Raw genomic sequence first — 17,040 nt, 5'->3', positions numbered from 1 at the left:
CAGTGTCTTACAGTTTTCAGTATACAGGTGGTTCACTTCCTTGGTTAAATTTACTCCTGGGTATTTTTTCTTTTTGATGCAATTGTAAATGGGATTGCTTTGCTGATTTCCCTTTCTGATATTTTGTTATTAGTGTACAGAAACCCAATCAGTATTCTGTATATTGATTTTATATCCTGCAACTTTACTGAATTCATTTATTAGTTCTAAGAGTTTTTTGCTGGAGTCTTTTAACGTTTTCTATATGTAGAATTGTGTCATCTGCAAATAGTGATGGTTTTACTTCTTACTTTCCTATTTGGATGCCTTTTATTTCTTTTTCTTGCCTAATTACCATGATTAGGACTGCCAACACTAAGTTGAATAAAAGTGGCAAGAGTGGGCATCCTTGTCTTGTTCCTGATCTTAGAGGAGAAACTTTCAGCTTTTCATCAGTAGTATGATATTAGTTTTAGGTTTGTCATATACGGCCCTTATTATGTTGAGATACTCTATACTTACTTTGTTGAGAGTTTTTATCATAAATGGATGTTGAATTTTGTCAAATGTCAAATTTTGTCAAATGTCAATTGAGATGATCCTATAATTTTTATCCTTCATTTTGTCAATGTGGTATATCACATTGATTTGTGAATATTGTATCCCTGGGATAAATCCCACTTGATCATGGTGTATGATCTTTTTAATGTATCGTTGAATTTTGTTTGCTAATATATATATTTTTTTCACACTTTAGAATCCAAAATGCTTTATTTCTCATTGGCAGTGATAAATCAGAAATGTGTATTATTTTTGCAGAGGCAGGTGAGTGGGGTAGGGAATTAGATGTAATGTTTTTTTCTAATCCCAAAACTCTTAACGTAGCAAACTGAGAGACAGGAAAGCACAAATGAAAAAGTACAAACCACCTTTCATGTCCCCCCATCGAGATGTAACCAGGTGGTTTGTGAACACGTCCTTTCTAGTTTTTAGTATCAAGGACACAGAAACATTAAGCGACAGGCCAAAGAATTTTCTGCTATCCCAGGTTAATAAAGGACAGATCCTAAACTGTTACTGTTTTCTCCATACAGTTCCTTTACTCAGTAGTCAAAAGACTATCAGAATGCTTCCCACGTCAATTCAAAGAAGTCACACAATGACCAACAATTTACTCAAATGTTTCAGACTGAGTTTTGAACAGGAGCCAATCTGTAAGACATTTATCTACTGAACTAAGGGCCTTAAATCCAATCTTGTTCTATAGAGTGCCACATGCCCTGTTCCATGTGACCTGTGCTGCCACTTAATACCATGTCTTGGAAAAATGGCCTCTTAGCCTCATAAAACAGCTGAATTCTAGGTACTGTTGACTAAGGTCTAGGACTGTAGTTGTAAAGGAAACTTGATTGTCCTCAATCTTCACAAGAACCACACAGGGTAATTCCTAACTTTATAAAGGGAGGCTAAAAATGACTACTTGCTCCAAGATGCAAGGTCCTTCAACCAGGGGTCTCAGAACCTACCGTGCTCTGAGGGCCACATCTTCCTGAGCCCACCTGGAGCTGACCAAGGCTGCTCTGGGCGCCTGAGGCCTGGGCCCCATGAAGGAGGGATCACGTATCCTTTACAAACGCCTTCCAAACAGAAGGTTCCATGGAGCACGAACAGGCAAAAGAGCAATCTCTGTGACAAGCTGTCAAACAAACTGAAGAGGGAAACCAAGGGGGAAATGCCAGATGGCTGTTTTATAGTTTTATTCAACAAAACCTGCACACGAGCTGTCTATTCATTTTCTTCGCTGTGCAGCCTGGTGTTGAGATTGGTGACTCAGATGGCCAGCTGGGCTGCTCTCTCCACAATGGCTTTGCGGTTCTTGGAGGAGACGTTGTGCGCAATCTCAGCACATTAAGACTTGTTGCACATCAGCAGCACTTCAAGCTCCTTGACGTTGTGGACCAGGAACTTCCGGAAGCCGCTGGGCAGCATGTGCTTTGTTTTCTTGTTGCTCCCATAACCGATGTTGGGCATCAAGATCTGGCCCTTGAATCTCCTGCGCACCCTGTTGTCAATGCCTCTGGGTTTCCGCCAGTTCCGCTTAATTTTGGCATATTGGTCTGACTGGTGCCGGATGAACTTCTTGGTCCTCTTTTTGACGATCTTGGGCTTCACGAGGGGTCTGAGGGCAGCCATGATGCCGAGTAGGAGATGGTGGCCACCTCCGTAGGCAGCGCCGAGGAAGAGAGGGGAGGAAAGGTAGTGCACGAGGCTGATGGGACTTCCTCGTTTGCTGATATTTTGTTGAGAATTTTTGCATCTATGTTCACCAGGGATATTGGCCTGTAGTTTTATTTTTTTGTGGTGTCTTTTCTGGTTTTGGTATCAGAGTAATGCTGTTCTTATAAATTAAGTTTGGAAATGTTCCCCCCTCTTCAATTTTTTGGAAGAGTTTGAGATGGATATGTATTAAATCTTCTTTGAATGTTTGGTAGAATTCACCAGTGAAGCTGTGTTGTCCTGGACTTATGTTTGTTGGGAGGTTTTTGATTACTGATTCAGTCTCCTTTCTAGTAATTGGCCTATTCAGATTTTCTGTTTCTTCATGAGTCAATCTTAGAAGATTGTACGTTTCTAGGAAGTTATCCATTTCTTCTATGTTATCCAGTTTTTTGGTGTATAATTGTTCATAGTAGTCTTTTATGATCCTTTGTATTTCTGTGGTATCATTCTCCTCTTTTCATTTCTGCTTTTATTTATTTGAGACTTCTCTCTTTTTTTCTTGGTGAGTCTAGCTAAAGGTTTGTCAATTTTGTTTATCCTTTTAAAGAACCAGCTCTTAGTTTTATTGATCTTTTCTGTTGTTTTTTAGTCTCTATTTCATTTATTTCCATTTTCATCTTTATTATTTACCTCCTTCTACTAACTTTGGGCTTCATTTCTTCTTCTTTTTTCTAGCTCTTTTAGGTGTTAAGTTAGATTATTTATTTGAAAAATTTCTTGTTTCTTGAGGTAGGTCTGTATTGTTTTGAACTTCCTGCTTAGAACTGCTTTTGCTGCATTCTATACATTGGGGTGGCTGTACTTCCATTTTCATTTGTTTCAAGATATTTTTGATTTCCCTTATGATTTCTTCATTGACCCATCGGTTGTTCAGTAGCATGTTGTTTAATCTCCACATATTTGTGATTTTTCCAGTTTTCTTCTTGATTTCTAGTGTCATACCATTGTAATTGGAAAAGATGCTTGATATGGTTTCAATCTTCTTAAATTTATTGACTTGTTTTGTGGCCTAACATGTGATCTGTCCTGGAGAATGTTCCATGTACACTTGAGAAGAGTGTGTATTCTGCTGCTGCTGCTTTTTGGCTGGAATGTTTCATACACACACACACACACACACACACACACACACACACATGTGGCCATCTAGTCTAACAGGTTATTTGAGGCTGATATTTTCTTGATTTTCTGTCTGGATGATCTATCCAATGATGTAAGTGGGATATTAAAGCCCCCTACTATTATTGTATTGCTGTCAATTTCTCCCTTTAGATGTGTTAATATTCACTTTATATATTTAGGTGCTTCTATGTTGGGTGCATAAATGTTTACAAATGTTACACCCTCTTGATGGACTGACCCCTTAATCATTATGTAATGACATTCTTTGTCTTTTATTACATTCTTTGTTTTAAAGTCTGTTTTTGTCTGATATAAGTATAGCTACACTGGCTTTCTTTTCATTTCCATTTGCATGGAAAATCTTTTTCAGTCTGTGTGTGTCCTTAGATCTGAAGTGAGTCTCTTGTAGGAAGCATAGATGAATCTTGTTTTTTATCCATTTAGCCACTCTGTGTCTTTTAATTGGAGAATTTAGTCCATTTACATTTAGAGTAATAAGTATGAACTTACTGCCATTTTGTTCATTATTTTCTGGCTGTTTTGTAGTTCCTCTCTGTTCCTTCTTCTCTTCCCTTGTCGTTTGATGAATTTCTTTAGTATTATGTTTATATTCCTTTCTCATTATATTTTGTGTATCTACTGTAGGTTTTTGCTTTGTGCTTACTATGAGGTTCACATATAACAGTGGCTCTCTCTCTCTCTCTCTCTCTTTCTCTCCCTCTCTCTCTCTCTCTCTCTCTCTCTATATATATATATATATATATACACACACACACATATATATAACATATATAAAATATACTATATTAGTATATATAAAAATATGTACTATATTAGCGTATATAAATATACTAATATATATAAAAAATATATATAAATATTTATATGTAGCATACTGTCAAATATATATATATGGCAGTATAATTTAAGTTGGTAGCAACTTAAATTTTTTTTTAAACTTATTTATTTTTTGGCTGCATTGGGTCTTCGTTGTTGCACGCAGGCTTTCTCTAGTTGCGGCGAGCAGGGGCTACTCTTTGTTGTGGTGCGTGGGCTTCTTATCGTGTTGGCTTCTCTCGTTGCAGAGCATGGGCTTTAGGCGTGCAGGCTTCAGTAGTTGTGGCTCTCAGGCTCTAGAGTGCAGGCTCAGTAGCTGTGGCACACGGGCTTAGTTGCTCTGAGGCTTGTGGGATCTTCCCGGACCAGGGCTTGAACCTGTGTCCCCTGCATTGACAGGTGGATTCCTAACCACTACGCCACCAGGGAAGCCCAGTAGCAACTTAAATTTGAATGCATTTTATTTTATTTATTTATTTATTTTTTTCGGTGCGCGGGCCTCTCACTGTTGTGGCCTCTCCTGCTGCGGAGCACAGGCTCCGGACGCGCAGGCTCAGTGGCCATGGCTCACAGGCCCAGCCACTCTGCGGCATGTGGGATCTTCCTGGACCAAGGCACGAACCCATGTCCCCTGCATCGGCAGGCGGACTCTCAACCACTGCGCCACCAGGGAAGCCCTTGAATGCATTTTAAAAACTCTACATTTTTACTTCCCCGTCACGTTAAATGTTTTTTTTTTTTTTTAAGTTTTATTTTTATTTATTTTTGGCTGCGTTGGGTCTTTGTTGCTGCAGGCGGGCCCTCTCCAGTTGCGGAGAGTGGGGGCTACTCTTCATTGTGGTGCTTCCAGTAGTTGTGGCGCACAGGCTTAGTTGCTCCGTGGCATGTGGGACCTTCCTGGACCAGGGCTCGAACCTGTGTCCCCTGCACTGGCAGGCGGATTCTTAACCACTGCGCCACCAGGGAAGCCCATGTTAAATGTTTTTGATGTCATATTTTACGTCTTTTTATTTTGAGTATCCCTTAATTAATTATTGTAGTTAATTTTACTACTTTTTTCTTTTAACTTTCATACTAGCTTTATAAGTGGTTAATCTACTACCTTTACTATATATTCATCTTTCACCAGAGAGATTTTTATTTTCATATGTTTTCTTGTTATTAGTACCTTTTCTTTTCAGCTTAAAGAAGACCCTTTAATATTTCTTATAAGGCTGGTTTAGTGGTGATGAACTCCTTTAAGTTTTGCTTGTCTTGAAAACTATCTCTCTTTCAATTCTGAATGATAGCCTTGCCTGGTAGAGTATTCTGGGTCGGAAGTTTTTTCCTTTCAGCGCTTTGAATATAACATGCCAATCCCTCTGGCTTTCAGAGTTTCTGTTGAAAAAATCAGCTGATAATTTTATGGTGGTTTCCTTGCACATACAAGTTGGGTTTTTTTTCTTGCTGTTTTTAAGATTCTTTAACTTCTGACATTTTAATTATAATGTATCTTGGTGGGAATCTCTTTGGGTTCATCTTGTTTGGAACTCTGTGTGTCCTGGACCTCAATGTCTGTTTCCTTCCCCAGGTTAGGGAAGTTTTTAGCCATTATTTCTTCAAATAAGTTTTCTTCCCGTTTCTCTCTCTCTTCTCCTTCTGGGACCCCTATAATGCAAATGTTATATCTACTTGATGTTGTCCCATAGGTCTCTTAAATTATCTTCACTTTTTAAAATTCTTTTTTCTTTTTGCTGATCTGTTTGAATGAGTTCCACTGCCCTGTCTTCCAGGTCAGTGATTTGTTCTTCTACTTTATCTAGTCTGCTATTGAACCCCTCTAATGTATTTTTTAGTTCTCTTATTGTATTCTTCAGCTCTGCAGCTTCTGTTTGGTACTTTCTTACATTTTCTAGCTTTTTGTCAATGTTCTCATTATGTTTATCCATTCTTTGCCCAAGTTGGGTGAGCATCTTTAACGGCCTCTTTATCAGGTAGATTACTTATCTCTATTTCATTCAGGTCTTTTTCTCAGGTTTTGTCTTATTCTTTCATTTGGAAATTATTCCTCTGTTTCCTCATTTTGCTTGACTCTCTGTGTTGGCTTCTATGTAATAGGCAAAGGAGCCACCTCTCCCCGTCTTGAAGGAGTGACCTTGTATAGGAGATGAGCCTTATCATTCAACTTTTCCCTAGCTCTTGGTTGTCTCTCAAACCTCTGTGATTGTCTGAGTAGCCTGGCTTATTCTTGATAGGCTCCACTTGTGGAGGATGCACCAAGACCTGCCCGTGTTCCAAAGGGAATGATCTCACTCAGCACCCAGATTCAGGCTGATTGGAAGCCAGATACTTAGGCAGCAGCTTTTAAAGTATGCAGATGTATACAGCCCTATGGGACTGCAATCATAGACCCTGCTGACCTCCAGACTGGGAGATCTGGAGGTGTCTCCTGGGCAACAGTTGCAAGCATCGGGACTTCAGACGAGTGTATAAGCTCCTTGCTAGGAGGTACCAGTGAGCAGTGGTGAGGCCAAGGGAGGGTGCAAGAATGGTGCCTCCCTGCCTGCTTCCCTGAGAGCACCTCTGTAGCCCTGAAGCCTATCCCTCAGGTTGAAGCTCCAGGACAATTAAATGGCCCTTTTTCACCTGCACACTGGGGATGTGACTCAGTCCGCTGCGTAGTGTCCTGGGTGTGATATCCTGCCCAGAACTGACTTTCTGATTGTTACAGTCCTGTGCCCAGGAGCACAAGCCCCTCTGGTTATTAGAGCCAGGCCTGTCGGGGAGTTCCCTGTGTGGACTGCACTTGCCCACTGGCGTTCGCAAGGTCGGAAGGAGCGCTGGGGGCAGGGCGCACGTGTGCTTTTAGTGGTGTGAGAGGAGAGTGTGGAGCGCGCGCCCTCAGCCTTCCCGAGGCCACGCCTGCGCCCCGAGGGAGAGGGGCATGGCGTTTTCCAGCCCCTTTGTCCCTGAGGTCAACCCTAGGTACTCCCTGCCCCATTGGCAGATGCTTTAAAATTAGCAGCTGAATCTCTTTCGCATAGAATCCAGTCACCTCTCAAACTGCTGCCTTTGTGCTGGTTCCTGGGGTGAGTCTGTGCACGAGCGCCTCAACAGGAGTACCTCAGATTCCCACAGACCCCATAAACTCCGTTGGTTTCAAAGCCAGATGTCTTGGGGGCTTCGTCTGGCTGCAGGTCCCAGGGTTGGGGTGCCCGACGCGGGGCAGAGACAGACCTCTTGCTGCTCAGGAAGGGGCTCTGCCCACGAGAGCCTGCCCTACCGCGTGGGGCGTTTGGCGAGGCTGTGTCTTGCCTCTCCCCCCATCTTCATGGCGCCGTCTTCTCCCTTGCTGCGGAGGAAGCTGTTCAGCTGGTTTTCGGTTCTTATACAGTGGGTGTTATTTCATGAATAGTTGTGGGTGTGGTGTGCTGGGGTAAGAGGTGAATTCAGGGTCTTCCTGTGCTGCCATCTTGGACTCAAGGGCTCCAAGTGATTCTTATTTTCATCTATTGGCTAATACACTTTTTAAGTTTAAAATTTTTTTTAACTTTTTTTCATAGAACTTTTCACGTACACAAACTCACACACAAAAGTAGTGAGAATAGTACAAGGACACCCAGACACTCATCACCTGGCTTCAAGAATGGCTTCTTGTTTCATGTATTCTGCTCACATTTTTTGCTAGAGTATTTAAGTCCCATCCCAGGCATCATGTTATTTCATCTATAAATACTTCATTATGTATCTCTTATTGATAAGGATTAAATTCAGGTTCAGATTCTTTGGCAAGAAAATGTGGTGCTCTGTTTATTGTCTGTTGCCTTACATCAGGAAGAGCATAATGTCTTATTGTTCCACTGCAAATAAATATATACAGATTTAGTGAATATATGATTGTTTTCATTTGCTCACTCATTCATTCATTCACTCACTTAAGAAATGTTTATTAATCGTTCTGTGTGCTGGGCTCTGGGTTGAGCATTGTTCAGAAGGAAAAACCTCCCGGCCATAAAGTAACATTGTAACGATGGTTGAAAACATAACAACAACAAGAAGCTGATCCAGGTAATTTTTTTGTTTTTACCTTTCATTCAACGTTTTATTATGAAAATTTTCAGGCATACAGAAAATAGGAAAGAATTACCCAGTGAACTAGCATCCTAGTTCTAGTTTTTTTTTTTCTTTTTTAAAAATTTTATTGAAGTATGTAGTTGATTTGCAGTGTTGTGTTAGTTTCTGGTATACAGTAAACTGATTCAGTTATACATATACGTATTTTTTTTTCATATTCTTTACCATTATGGTGTCTCACAGGATATTGAATATAGCTCCCTGTGCTATACAGTAGCAGGACCTTATTGTTTAGCCATCCTATATATAATAGTTGGCACTAGTTCTAGTTTTCTCCCGTTTTAACATTGAAAGTTTTATGAAGCAGATGGTTAAACAGCCAATAGGAGCTTTTTGGCTTAGATAAATGATAAGTAGGAGGGAGATTTAAAAATCATTGTGAGTCTTTTTCCTGTGAGGAAATTGAACTCTGGGAATTGTAAAGGGATGTGTCCAAGGATCACAAACACAGTGGGTTAGAGCAGAGGCATTTGCAGGAAAACTTCAGTCTCCACGTGTCATGGTCCTCTTCCTCGGTGGAGTTACCAGGTTTGGCTGCAGTGGACTTGGGAGATCTGTGGAGGCAGCCGGAGCTGCCGTGGTGTCATGATTCTGGGCACCGGGGAAAAGTGCTTCCCAGGTGTGGCACTGGGCCCGGGAGGCTCCCGCACTCTCTCTGGCCTGGCTGACAGGCAGAGGGCCCAGCTCCTGGTTCCGGCAGGTCATCTGATGGGCGGGTGCAGCCTCTCTGCGGAGCTGCTGCTGCGTGGTGGGCCCTCTGGAAGAGCCGGCCCCGCGGGGACTGTGGCTCAGGAAGGGGCCGCCATCTGTCGTGGCCAGGTCATTGCTGAAGTCAGTGCAAAAGCTCAAGCGTTGCTGAGCCCAGCCTGGCCTTTTAAAACCCCTTTTTCTTGAGATTTCTTTTTTTTCCTTCATTTTGTCTGTCTTGCTTCTCTTCCCTGGTTCTTGCCCTCACCCTCTGACTAATGATTCCCTGCCCACTTAAAAACCTCTGATGGCCCCTTAGGACCTACAGGACAAAATCCAAACCCCTTGTGGCCTGGCGTTGGGCACCCTTCCCAGTCCTGCCCAAGGGAGTGCTTGCGGCCTCCTCGCCTCCCTTTCTGTCTCTCCTGTGCCCCACGTGCTCACATTCCAGCCACTCAGAAGGATTTTTTCTTCATATTCAAAATTTTAAAAAAGTTTTGATTAAAAATCTACTGCCCTGAGACAGTCAGTGGTAGCATCTGAGGGGCTATTCTCCCCATGTGCTTTTCTCTGCGGATCTGCACGCACCCTCACTTCTTCACAAACAGGATCATCTCACACGTGCTCTGTTTATCAAGGACACTTTTTAAAAATGAGTTTCGGGCTTCCCCGGTGGCGCAGTGGTTGAGAGTCCGCCTGCCGATGCAGGGGACACGGGTTCGTGCCCCGGTCCGGGAAGATCCCACGTGCCGCGGAGCGGCTGGGCCCGTGAGCCATGGCCGCTGAGCCTGCGCGTCCGGAGCCTGTGCTCCGCAACGGGAGAGGCCACAACAGTGAGAGGCCCACGTACCGCAAAAAAAAAAAAAAAAAATGAGTTTTGTTCTCTCTGCTCAGAATGCTCTTTTTCCTCGTGTGCATTTGGCAAACTGCCCATCTGTCCAAGTAAGCACAGGCACTCGTTCCTGGTTGTGGGCTCCTGCTGGACTCAGAATGTGCAGCTGCTGCAGCACTGACCTCATTGAGGGCTGTCTTTGTTGCCTGGCCAGAGGGTGCCTGAAGGGCAGGGCCACCCAGGACAGCGCCAGACCCGGCAGGGTCTCCACAAATGGGACTTAATGCAATTAACACACGACTGCCCGCCACCCGCTGTGTCCATGTATCTGTGTCTCTGGGCTCCTCTTCCCCTGACCTGGAGGGTCTCCCAAGCCACCAGCCTAAGTCTGTTACTCATTTTCATGTCTCCCTCTCATCCATTTCTATCAGCTTTCGGTTCTGTCCGACAACCCTAGAATCTAGGTGTTTGGTGCTCTGGCCTGTTAGGTTCAGCCCTTTCTGGGTCAGAGTCAGTGAGAAGAAGGTTTATCCCCCACACCAGCCTCCCTCCCAGCTGCGTTTCTGGCCACACTACAGCCAGTCCAGTTCCAAGGCGGAAATACTAGATCACACATTATTGTCCTTGTCCTCATTTGTGTTTATCCTGTTTTGATTTTTAGCCTTCTGGCTTGTATTTGTTGTACAGATGCTCTGTGTTAAACAGGTCGCAGTTTTCAAAGCAAATAGATCACATCATCCCACCATTGCACTCACCGGTGTTGCCGTGTTCCCACGTGCCCTTTAGGCTCTTCTCTAAGCAGATGGTGTTTATAAGTAACTTTATATTCTCTGTTACTATTATTATTAGTGGTGGTAGTAGTAGCATTTTGCTTACCTTCTAATTTTCCACTGCTTGGCTCCATACTTACTTATAAAAAAATGTTGCTCTCATTTCTCCCCTTCTTTCCACTTCTGCTGCGGTGTATCCCCCTTGCCCTCAGGCGTCAGGCCCGTGCCTCTCGTGCCTGGATGGCCGCTGCATCTCCCTCCTTCACCCCGCCCTGGCCTGGCAGGCCCTCCCAACATGGGCTCATCTTCTCACAACCTTGCAGGGAACCTGCAGTCACTGCCTCCTCCCTACTACATGGGGTGCACGTGGTTCTCGGGGTGCCTTCCGTGACCCAGCCCAATCCCCTAACACACTTCTCTCTGCTCCCTGTACATACCCCCCCACACCCCCCAATAATCATTCTAGCACTAATGGCTACTGTGCACATGGCACTAAGCGTGCGGAAGGGCCCATGCTGAGGGCCCCATATAATTCCCACGGCAGCCCTGAAAAGCCAGGACTGATGTTATCTCTATTTTACCGATGAAGCAAACAGTCAGGCGGCACCTGGCTCATTAGTGGTAGGCTTGGTCTTGAACCCAGGTCTCAGTTCTGATGTGCCGCCTGTGTCTTCAGCACTGCCGTCTGTCTCCTGCTGGGCTGTGCCAGTTCTCCACCCTCTCACCTGTGGTGTGGGCCCCCCTCCCCCTTGCTCTGTCTGCAGAACTCCCCCTGGCCTGCCTGGCTGCATCTGCCTCCAGCCTTTGAGACCTCTGAGGTTGTCCCGCCTCACCTGATTGCTTTCTTTTCTGAATCCTCATTGTACTGAGTCAATACCAGTTGACCTAAGATGTAATTGTCCTCTGTTTCCTGTGTTGCCCATTGAGACTGTAGCCTTGCGTATTGCATGTGGCACCTATCATGGGGCCTGGTCACTCCGAAGAGCCCCGTAAGAGCTGTCGGTGGCCGGTTCTTCCTGGCCAGGCTGTTTCTTTGGTGACCCTCTTTCCCTTTCCAGGGGATGAACTGCCCGAGCTGGACAACATGGCCGACAGCTGGCTGGGCTCTATCGCCAGAGCCACGATGCAGACCTATTGTGACGCGGTCCTCCAGATCCCTGAGCTCACCCCGCACTCCACCAAGCAGCTGGCCACCGACATCGGTGGGTCTCTGGGACGGGTGGGGGGAGGGTCAGCTCTGGCCTGTTGCATCCGTCAGGCCCCCTTGCCCTCCAGGTGTGTCGTCCCAGGTCTCCTCTCAATTTCAGCTCTGGGTTTGTGAAGCTTTGTTAAACATGTGGACTCCCCAGGCCCCACCCCCAGAGATTCTGACATAATAAGCCTAGGATAGAAGCCTAGACACCAGTATTTTGACAGGTTTCCCCGTGGACTCGGTTAGCTGCCGAGGCTGAGAGCCATTAAGGGGCGCTTTGCCGAGATGGGTTGGGATGAGTGAGGCAGACTTGTGTGATGCCGTCTTGCCCCGCCTTGCCTTCTGCCCATCGACAGAATCATCATGCAAACTGACGTTGAATAAACTCTCACTGTGTGCAGGCATGTCAGGTGCTGAGCCAGGCACTCATGCACCCACTGGCTTACGCAATCTTCAAAACCCCCGTGAGCTCAGCGCCCCTGCCTTCATCACTGATGAGGAAGCGGGGCACAGAGCACGTGCATCACCAGGCCACCCAGCCGGGGTTGCCCCATGGTCTCCATCCGAGTACCTGCCTGCCTCCCGGGTCACACGGGTGTGTGCCCACCTGCTCCTGCTGGCACACGTCCCTGGAGGTGATGCTGCCTGCAGGGTGCTCTGAGGCTGGGGGTACTGCAGGCAGGTGGTCGGGGCGTCTCCCCAGCCTCTTGGTATCAGTCCATTGCCTGCCTGTTCTTTAGCTGGAGGCAGCTCTTGGAGCAGGCGGGGGAGAGGGTGGTGGGAGCCTTAAAGATTAGCTCCTTGGGGACCCAGCCAGAGCTTTGCCCTGGGTGACCCCAGGCCCGAACCAGCCTCTTGTTTTGCTGAGGGAGAAATGGACATGAGGCCCTTTGCTCCGGGTCCCAGAGCAGTGAGTGATGGGGCCAGGCCTGGAACCCAGCTGCCCCAGCTCCCAGCTCTGTGCTCATTCATGGTTAGCTCTCCGCCATTACAGGGCAGCAGCCAGCTTTTGTCGTCTCACTGGGCACAGGTTCAGAGAAGAGATGAAGAGGTTCAAATGTTCGTCAGTGGTCCCCGTTGGTATAGGCGGGAGCATTGAGGAGAGAACCAGCGGAACTAGTGAGTGAGATTTGAGGGTGGTCCCTGGAGTTCCCTTGTCCATGTCGCGTCTCCCTCCGTTAAGCTGCCGTCCACATCCATCTGCTCACTCGCTCAGCGTTGACTGAGTGTCTGTTACGTGCCAGCCGTCGTGCTAGGAGATGGGATGCAAGAGAGGTTTGGACAGTCCCTGTGCTCACTGAGCTTACGCTGTGAGGGAGTGTGCTTAGGGGCCGGGAAGTTGCCAGTTGGTAACACGATAGAGCGGAGAGGTCTGTGGCAGTGCGTGGCCACCTTAAAGACGCTCAAATTAAGCATTAAAATGTAACAAAACCAAGGGGCTTCCCCGGTGGCGCAGTGGTTGGGAGTCCGCCTGCCGAGGCAGGGGACGCGGGTTCGTGCCCTGGTCTGGGAAGATCCCACATGCCGCGGAGCAAGTAGACCCGTGAGCCACAACTACTGAGCCTGCGCGTCTGGAGCCTGTGCTCCGCAACAAGAGAGGCTGCGACAGTGAGAGGCCCGCGCACCGCGATGAAGAGTGGCCCCCACTTACCGCAACTGGAGAAAGCCCTCGCGCAGAAACGAAGACCCAACACAGCCAGAAAAAAAAAAAAAAAAAAGAAAAAAAACCAAAAGCACTCTTGCTGTCTGAACAGAAGATGTCAGGGTAGATCATGGGCTGCCGTTTCGCAGGTCCTGGCCGACAGTCGAGGGGAACTCACAGTTTTATGGGTGAATATGTGCCAGAGGCAGGTGCCTGACTGGTTGGTGGTGCCCTTCCTGGGAAGCGGCTCGCTGGGACGTGAGTCAGGCAGCCAGGGCAGAGCGGGCACCTCCTATGGGCTCTGCCCTGAGCCGGGCCTCAGAAAGAAGACACAGGGAAGATAGAGCCGTGCCTGGAGCTCCAGCCTAGTCGGGCAGAAAAGATTAACGTGGGTGGTCATCAGAACATAAGGAGGGACCTGCCGGGTGATGCGTCTCCCAGTCCCGCAGAGCAGGAAGAGGGAGGGGCTGGAGAGCGCCCTGCCTCGGGCTCGGCCAGCCGTGCTGCCCAGGAAGAGGAAGGGAAGGAGCGGCCAGTTACTGACCACCTGTGTCACGTCAGGCGCGTCCGCGGTCCTTGTCCCACTTCATCCCCCGAACATGCTGCCTGATGGGTACGAACTGCATCCACAGGTGGAAGTAGAGACTCGAGGCGGATGGCGTCACTGAGGTCACCCTGACCTCGGAAACCCGCTTTTCTCCTCCACTCTGCCAGCGCTGCCCGAGCTTGCCTGCCGGTTGGAGGGCACTGCCGCTTTGCAGGACACGAGCCTCAGACCCTCTCTTGGAAACGCTCATCGACTTGGCCTGGGGGTGGGCTCAGTAATCTGTCCTAACTCTTACCCTAAGGGGTTATCTGGGAGGTGTGGGAACTGCGTTACACCAGGCCTGGCCCCCTGCACCGTCCAAAGTCCACCCTGTAGGGGCTCTGCTGGGAAATCTTCGGGAGCTGCTTAGGTAAGCCCTGTGTCTCCTGACCCCTTGGGTTTTCCATGTCGTCAGTGGAGTCCGCTGGGGAGCAGGGCTGGGAACGCAGGAGCCCCCAGGGTAGAGCTTCGGCTGAGGTCGGCTGGGCTGTAGAGCTGAGTGTGCAGTGGGAGTGGCGGGGATGGGGCGATGTTGGCAACTCCTTTATGTGACTAGAATTCCTGGACCCGGGCCGAGCTCACAGGCAGGTCTGACCCCTTGGAAAAGCCCTCAGAGTGAAGGCTTGTGGGCTGAGGGCAGACCTGGCAGCCAGCACTTGGGGGTTGGGGGTGTGTCTTGTCCCTTACCGCGGCGAGGCCTTTGGGGCTCGTCCTCCCGGTCCTGAGTCTGTCGAGCTGTGTCTGTCTGCTCCCACCCCACAGACTACCTGATCAACGTGATGGATGCCCTGGGCCTGCAGCCGTCCCGCACCCTCCAGAACATCGTGATGCTCTTGAAGGCCAAACCCGAGGATTACAGACAGGTCAGCAAAGGCCTGCCCCGTCGCCTCACCACCACGGTGGCCGCCATGCGGGGTGTGGACTACTGACCCCCACGCACCCGGCTGATAAGAGGGTCGGGGCTGGAGTTCCGGGGCCACAGAAGCCCCCAGAATGGATTTGCTCTAAAAATCCGCCTGCGATTGGGCAGAATTCATTTCAAAAAGATGTGGTTCATTTGTATAATCAAAAAAAAGTTGTAAATTAGAGGTGTATTATTTATCAGGGAGGAATTTTCAGATGATTTTTTAAATGATCCTGTCTTGAAAGTGCAATTAATAAATACTGTGAAATGAAAGAAGGCTGTTTTCTTTCCTCAGTGAATATTTGGGTGCTTCTCATGTGCTGTGCCGTCTGCACTGAGGATTCGGCCGGAAATGATAATCCCAGCTGGTTTAGCCTGCTTGTGCCAGCCCTCCGGAGGGGCACTGCCACGAATGTGGCCTCTGAACCAGCCCCGCTGGGCTGCCAGGGCCGTGTCTCTCTAGGTCTGTCATCCAGGGATTCCCACATTCTGTCCCCACATCTTTGGAACCAGTTTGGCTGGCCCCGAAAGAGCATCAGCTGCGAATCCGCACCAAGAAAAATATTTTGGTTTCTCATGTGGTGGATCACAGAGTGTCTGGCAGGGCTCGAGCCTGGCTCCTGCCTTGGAGTGGGAGCTGGTAACCTGGAAGGTGAAAAGAGCTGCTATGAAGTGGAAACCTCTTTGCAGTGACCTCTGTGCCAGTGTGGGTGAGAGCCACTAGGACAGGCTTGGTCTTGATTCCCAGCTTTGCCACCTTCCAGCTGTGTGACCTTGGGAAAGTCATTAGCCTCTCCGAGCCTCATTTCCTAATCCGAAAACCAGGGGTCATAATGGTACTGAACTCATAGGGTTATTTGAAGAGCCACTGAGACACAGTGGGGGCAACAGCATGTAGCAAGTGCACGATAGCTGCTAATTTCGTAGTCCTCTAGCGTCTGTAACCTACCTTCCCTTTGGGGGTAGAGGAGGGAATTACAGAATGCCATTTTTCTGGGCAATTTTGGCCCTGCTAGACTAATTTTTCACCCCTAAATGGCTCTAATGGGACCCCAGAGTAGGAATAGGACAGCCCGTATCTCCTCTAGATCCGGAGGGGAGAGGAATGCCTGTCTGCCTGACTCAGAGCCTGCTTTTGGAGATGGGGCCATCATCCATCTTCACCCCGGCCCTCAGTACTCCCCAAGAGAGGGATGGCAACTGATACCCATGTCAGCCTGGTCCCCGTCTCCCATCTACAAGCAGCTTTGGGGGCCAGAAGCTCCTTCCCGCTCCGCTTCACCATGTCTCTGAGCAAAACTTCTCACAGGAGTCTGTAAGGGGCTGCCCGCTCTAGATACACCCCAGGATGGCCAGGCAGCATCTCCCATCCTCAGTCACAGTGGTAGGTTCACAATGAGCATGTGGCCCAGGCTGATCCAAATGAGCCTTACTGTCGAGGCTTTTGCTGGGACACTGTGAAGGAAAAGCTTTCTTCCTGCTGTGGTTGCTGAGCTGAGGGAATGGAGTCTGGGACTGTGGAGGGAAGAGTAGCATATGGAGAGAAACTGTGTGAGAGGGATATCGACACAGAAGAAAATACAGCCTGTAGCTGAACCCCTGGATACAGCCGTGCTTGAAATCCCTGGACTTTAATTATAAGAACCAATGAATTCCCCTTTTAGCTCAAGTTCAAATTAACTTGTGACCAAAGGGCTGGCAAATGGAGTTAGGTAATAATAATCATTGCTCTGCCTGCCCCAGAGCCTCAGATGAGATAATAAATATGAAAGCCCTGGGCTTCTCTGAGGAACTGGTATTCTTATGACCAGGAGTCTCGCCTATGTCACTTACAAGAATAGCAATCTAGTATAGCACCTTACTTTACCTCTCCAAGCGTCAGTTTATTTACTTGTAAAATGGCATGATCATATTTCTCAGTGGTTATGAGAATTCAGTGAAATAAGACTTACTTATAAACTACTTGGCCTGGTGCCTGGCATGTCTTAAGTGTTTGATACAGTATAGCCATTGTTTAAAAACAAAAAATAATAGTGAGTGTGGTGACAACAACTACCATTGCTATTGATAAAAGTCCTAGTCATAGTAGTAAGTGT

At 47.5% G+C, this 17,040-nt stretch overlaps 1 protein-coding gene and 1 pseudogene across 1 annotated transcript in view; one reads left to right on the top strand and one right to left on the bottom strand.

The window, feature by feature from the left end:
* Nucleotides 1–15,217, top strand: part of COG7 (component of oligomeric golgi complex 7) — an 85,002-nt gene extending 69,785 nt beyond the window's left edge. Inside the window, exons 16-17 of the mRNA XM_007449981.1 lie at nucleotides 11,679–11,822; nucleotides 14,803–15,217. Of these exons, the coding sequence (XP_007450043.1) occupies nucleotides 11,679–11,822; nucleotides 14,803–14,969 (311 nt within the window). The 3' untranslated portion in view covers nucleotides 14,970–15,217. The remainder of the gene's footprint in view (nucleotides 1–11,678; nucleotides 11,823–14,802) is intronic.
* Nucleotides 1,765–2,172, bottom strand: LOC103087879 (60S ribosomal protein L32 pseudogene; annotated as a pseudogene).
* Nucleotides 15,218–17,040: the final 1,823 nt, after the last annotated feature.

Source organism: Lipotes vexillifer, unplaced genomic scaffold (assembly GCF_000442215.2).
Source record: "Lipotes vexillifer unplaced genomic scaffold, Lipotes_vexillifer_v1.1 scaffold811, whole genome shotgun sequence".
Taxonomy (NCBI): domain Eukaryota; kingdom Metazoa; phylum Chordata; class Mammalia; order Artiodactyla; family Lipotidae; genus Lipotes; species Lipotes vexillifer.
This window is presented reverse-complemented; position numbering and strand designations above follow the sequence as displayed.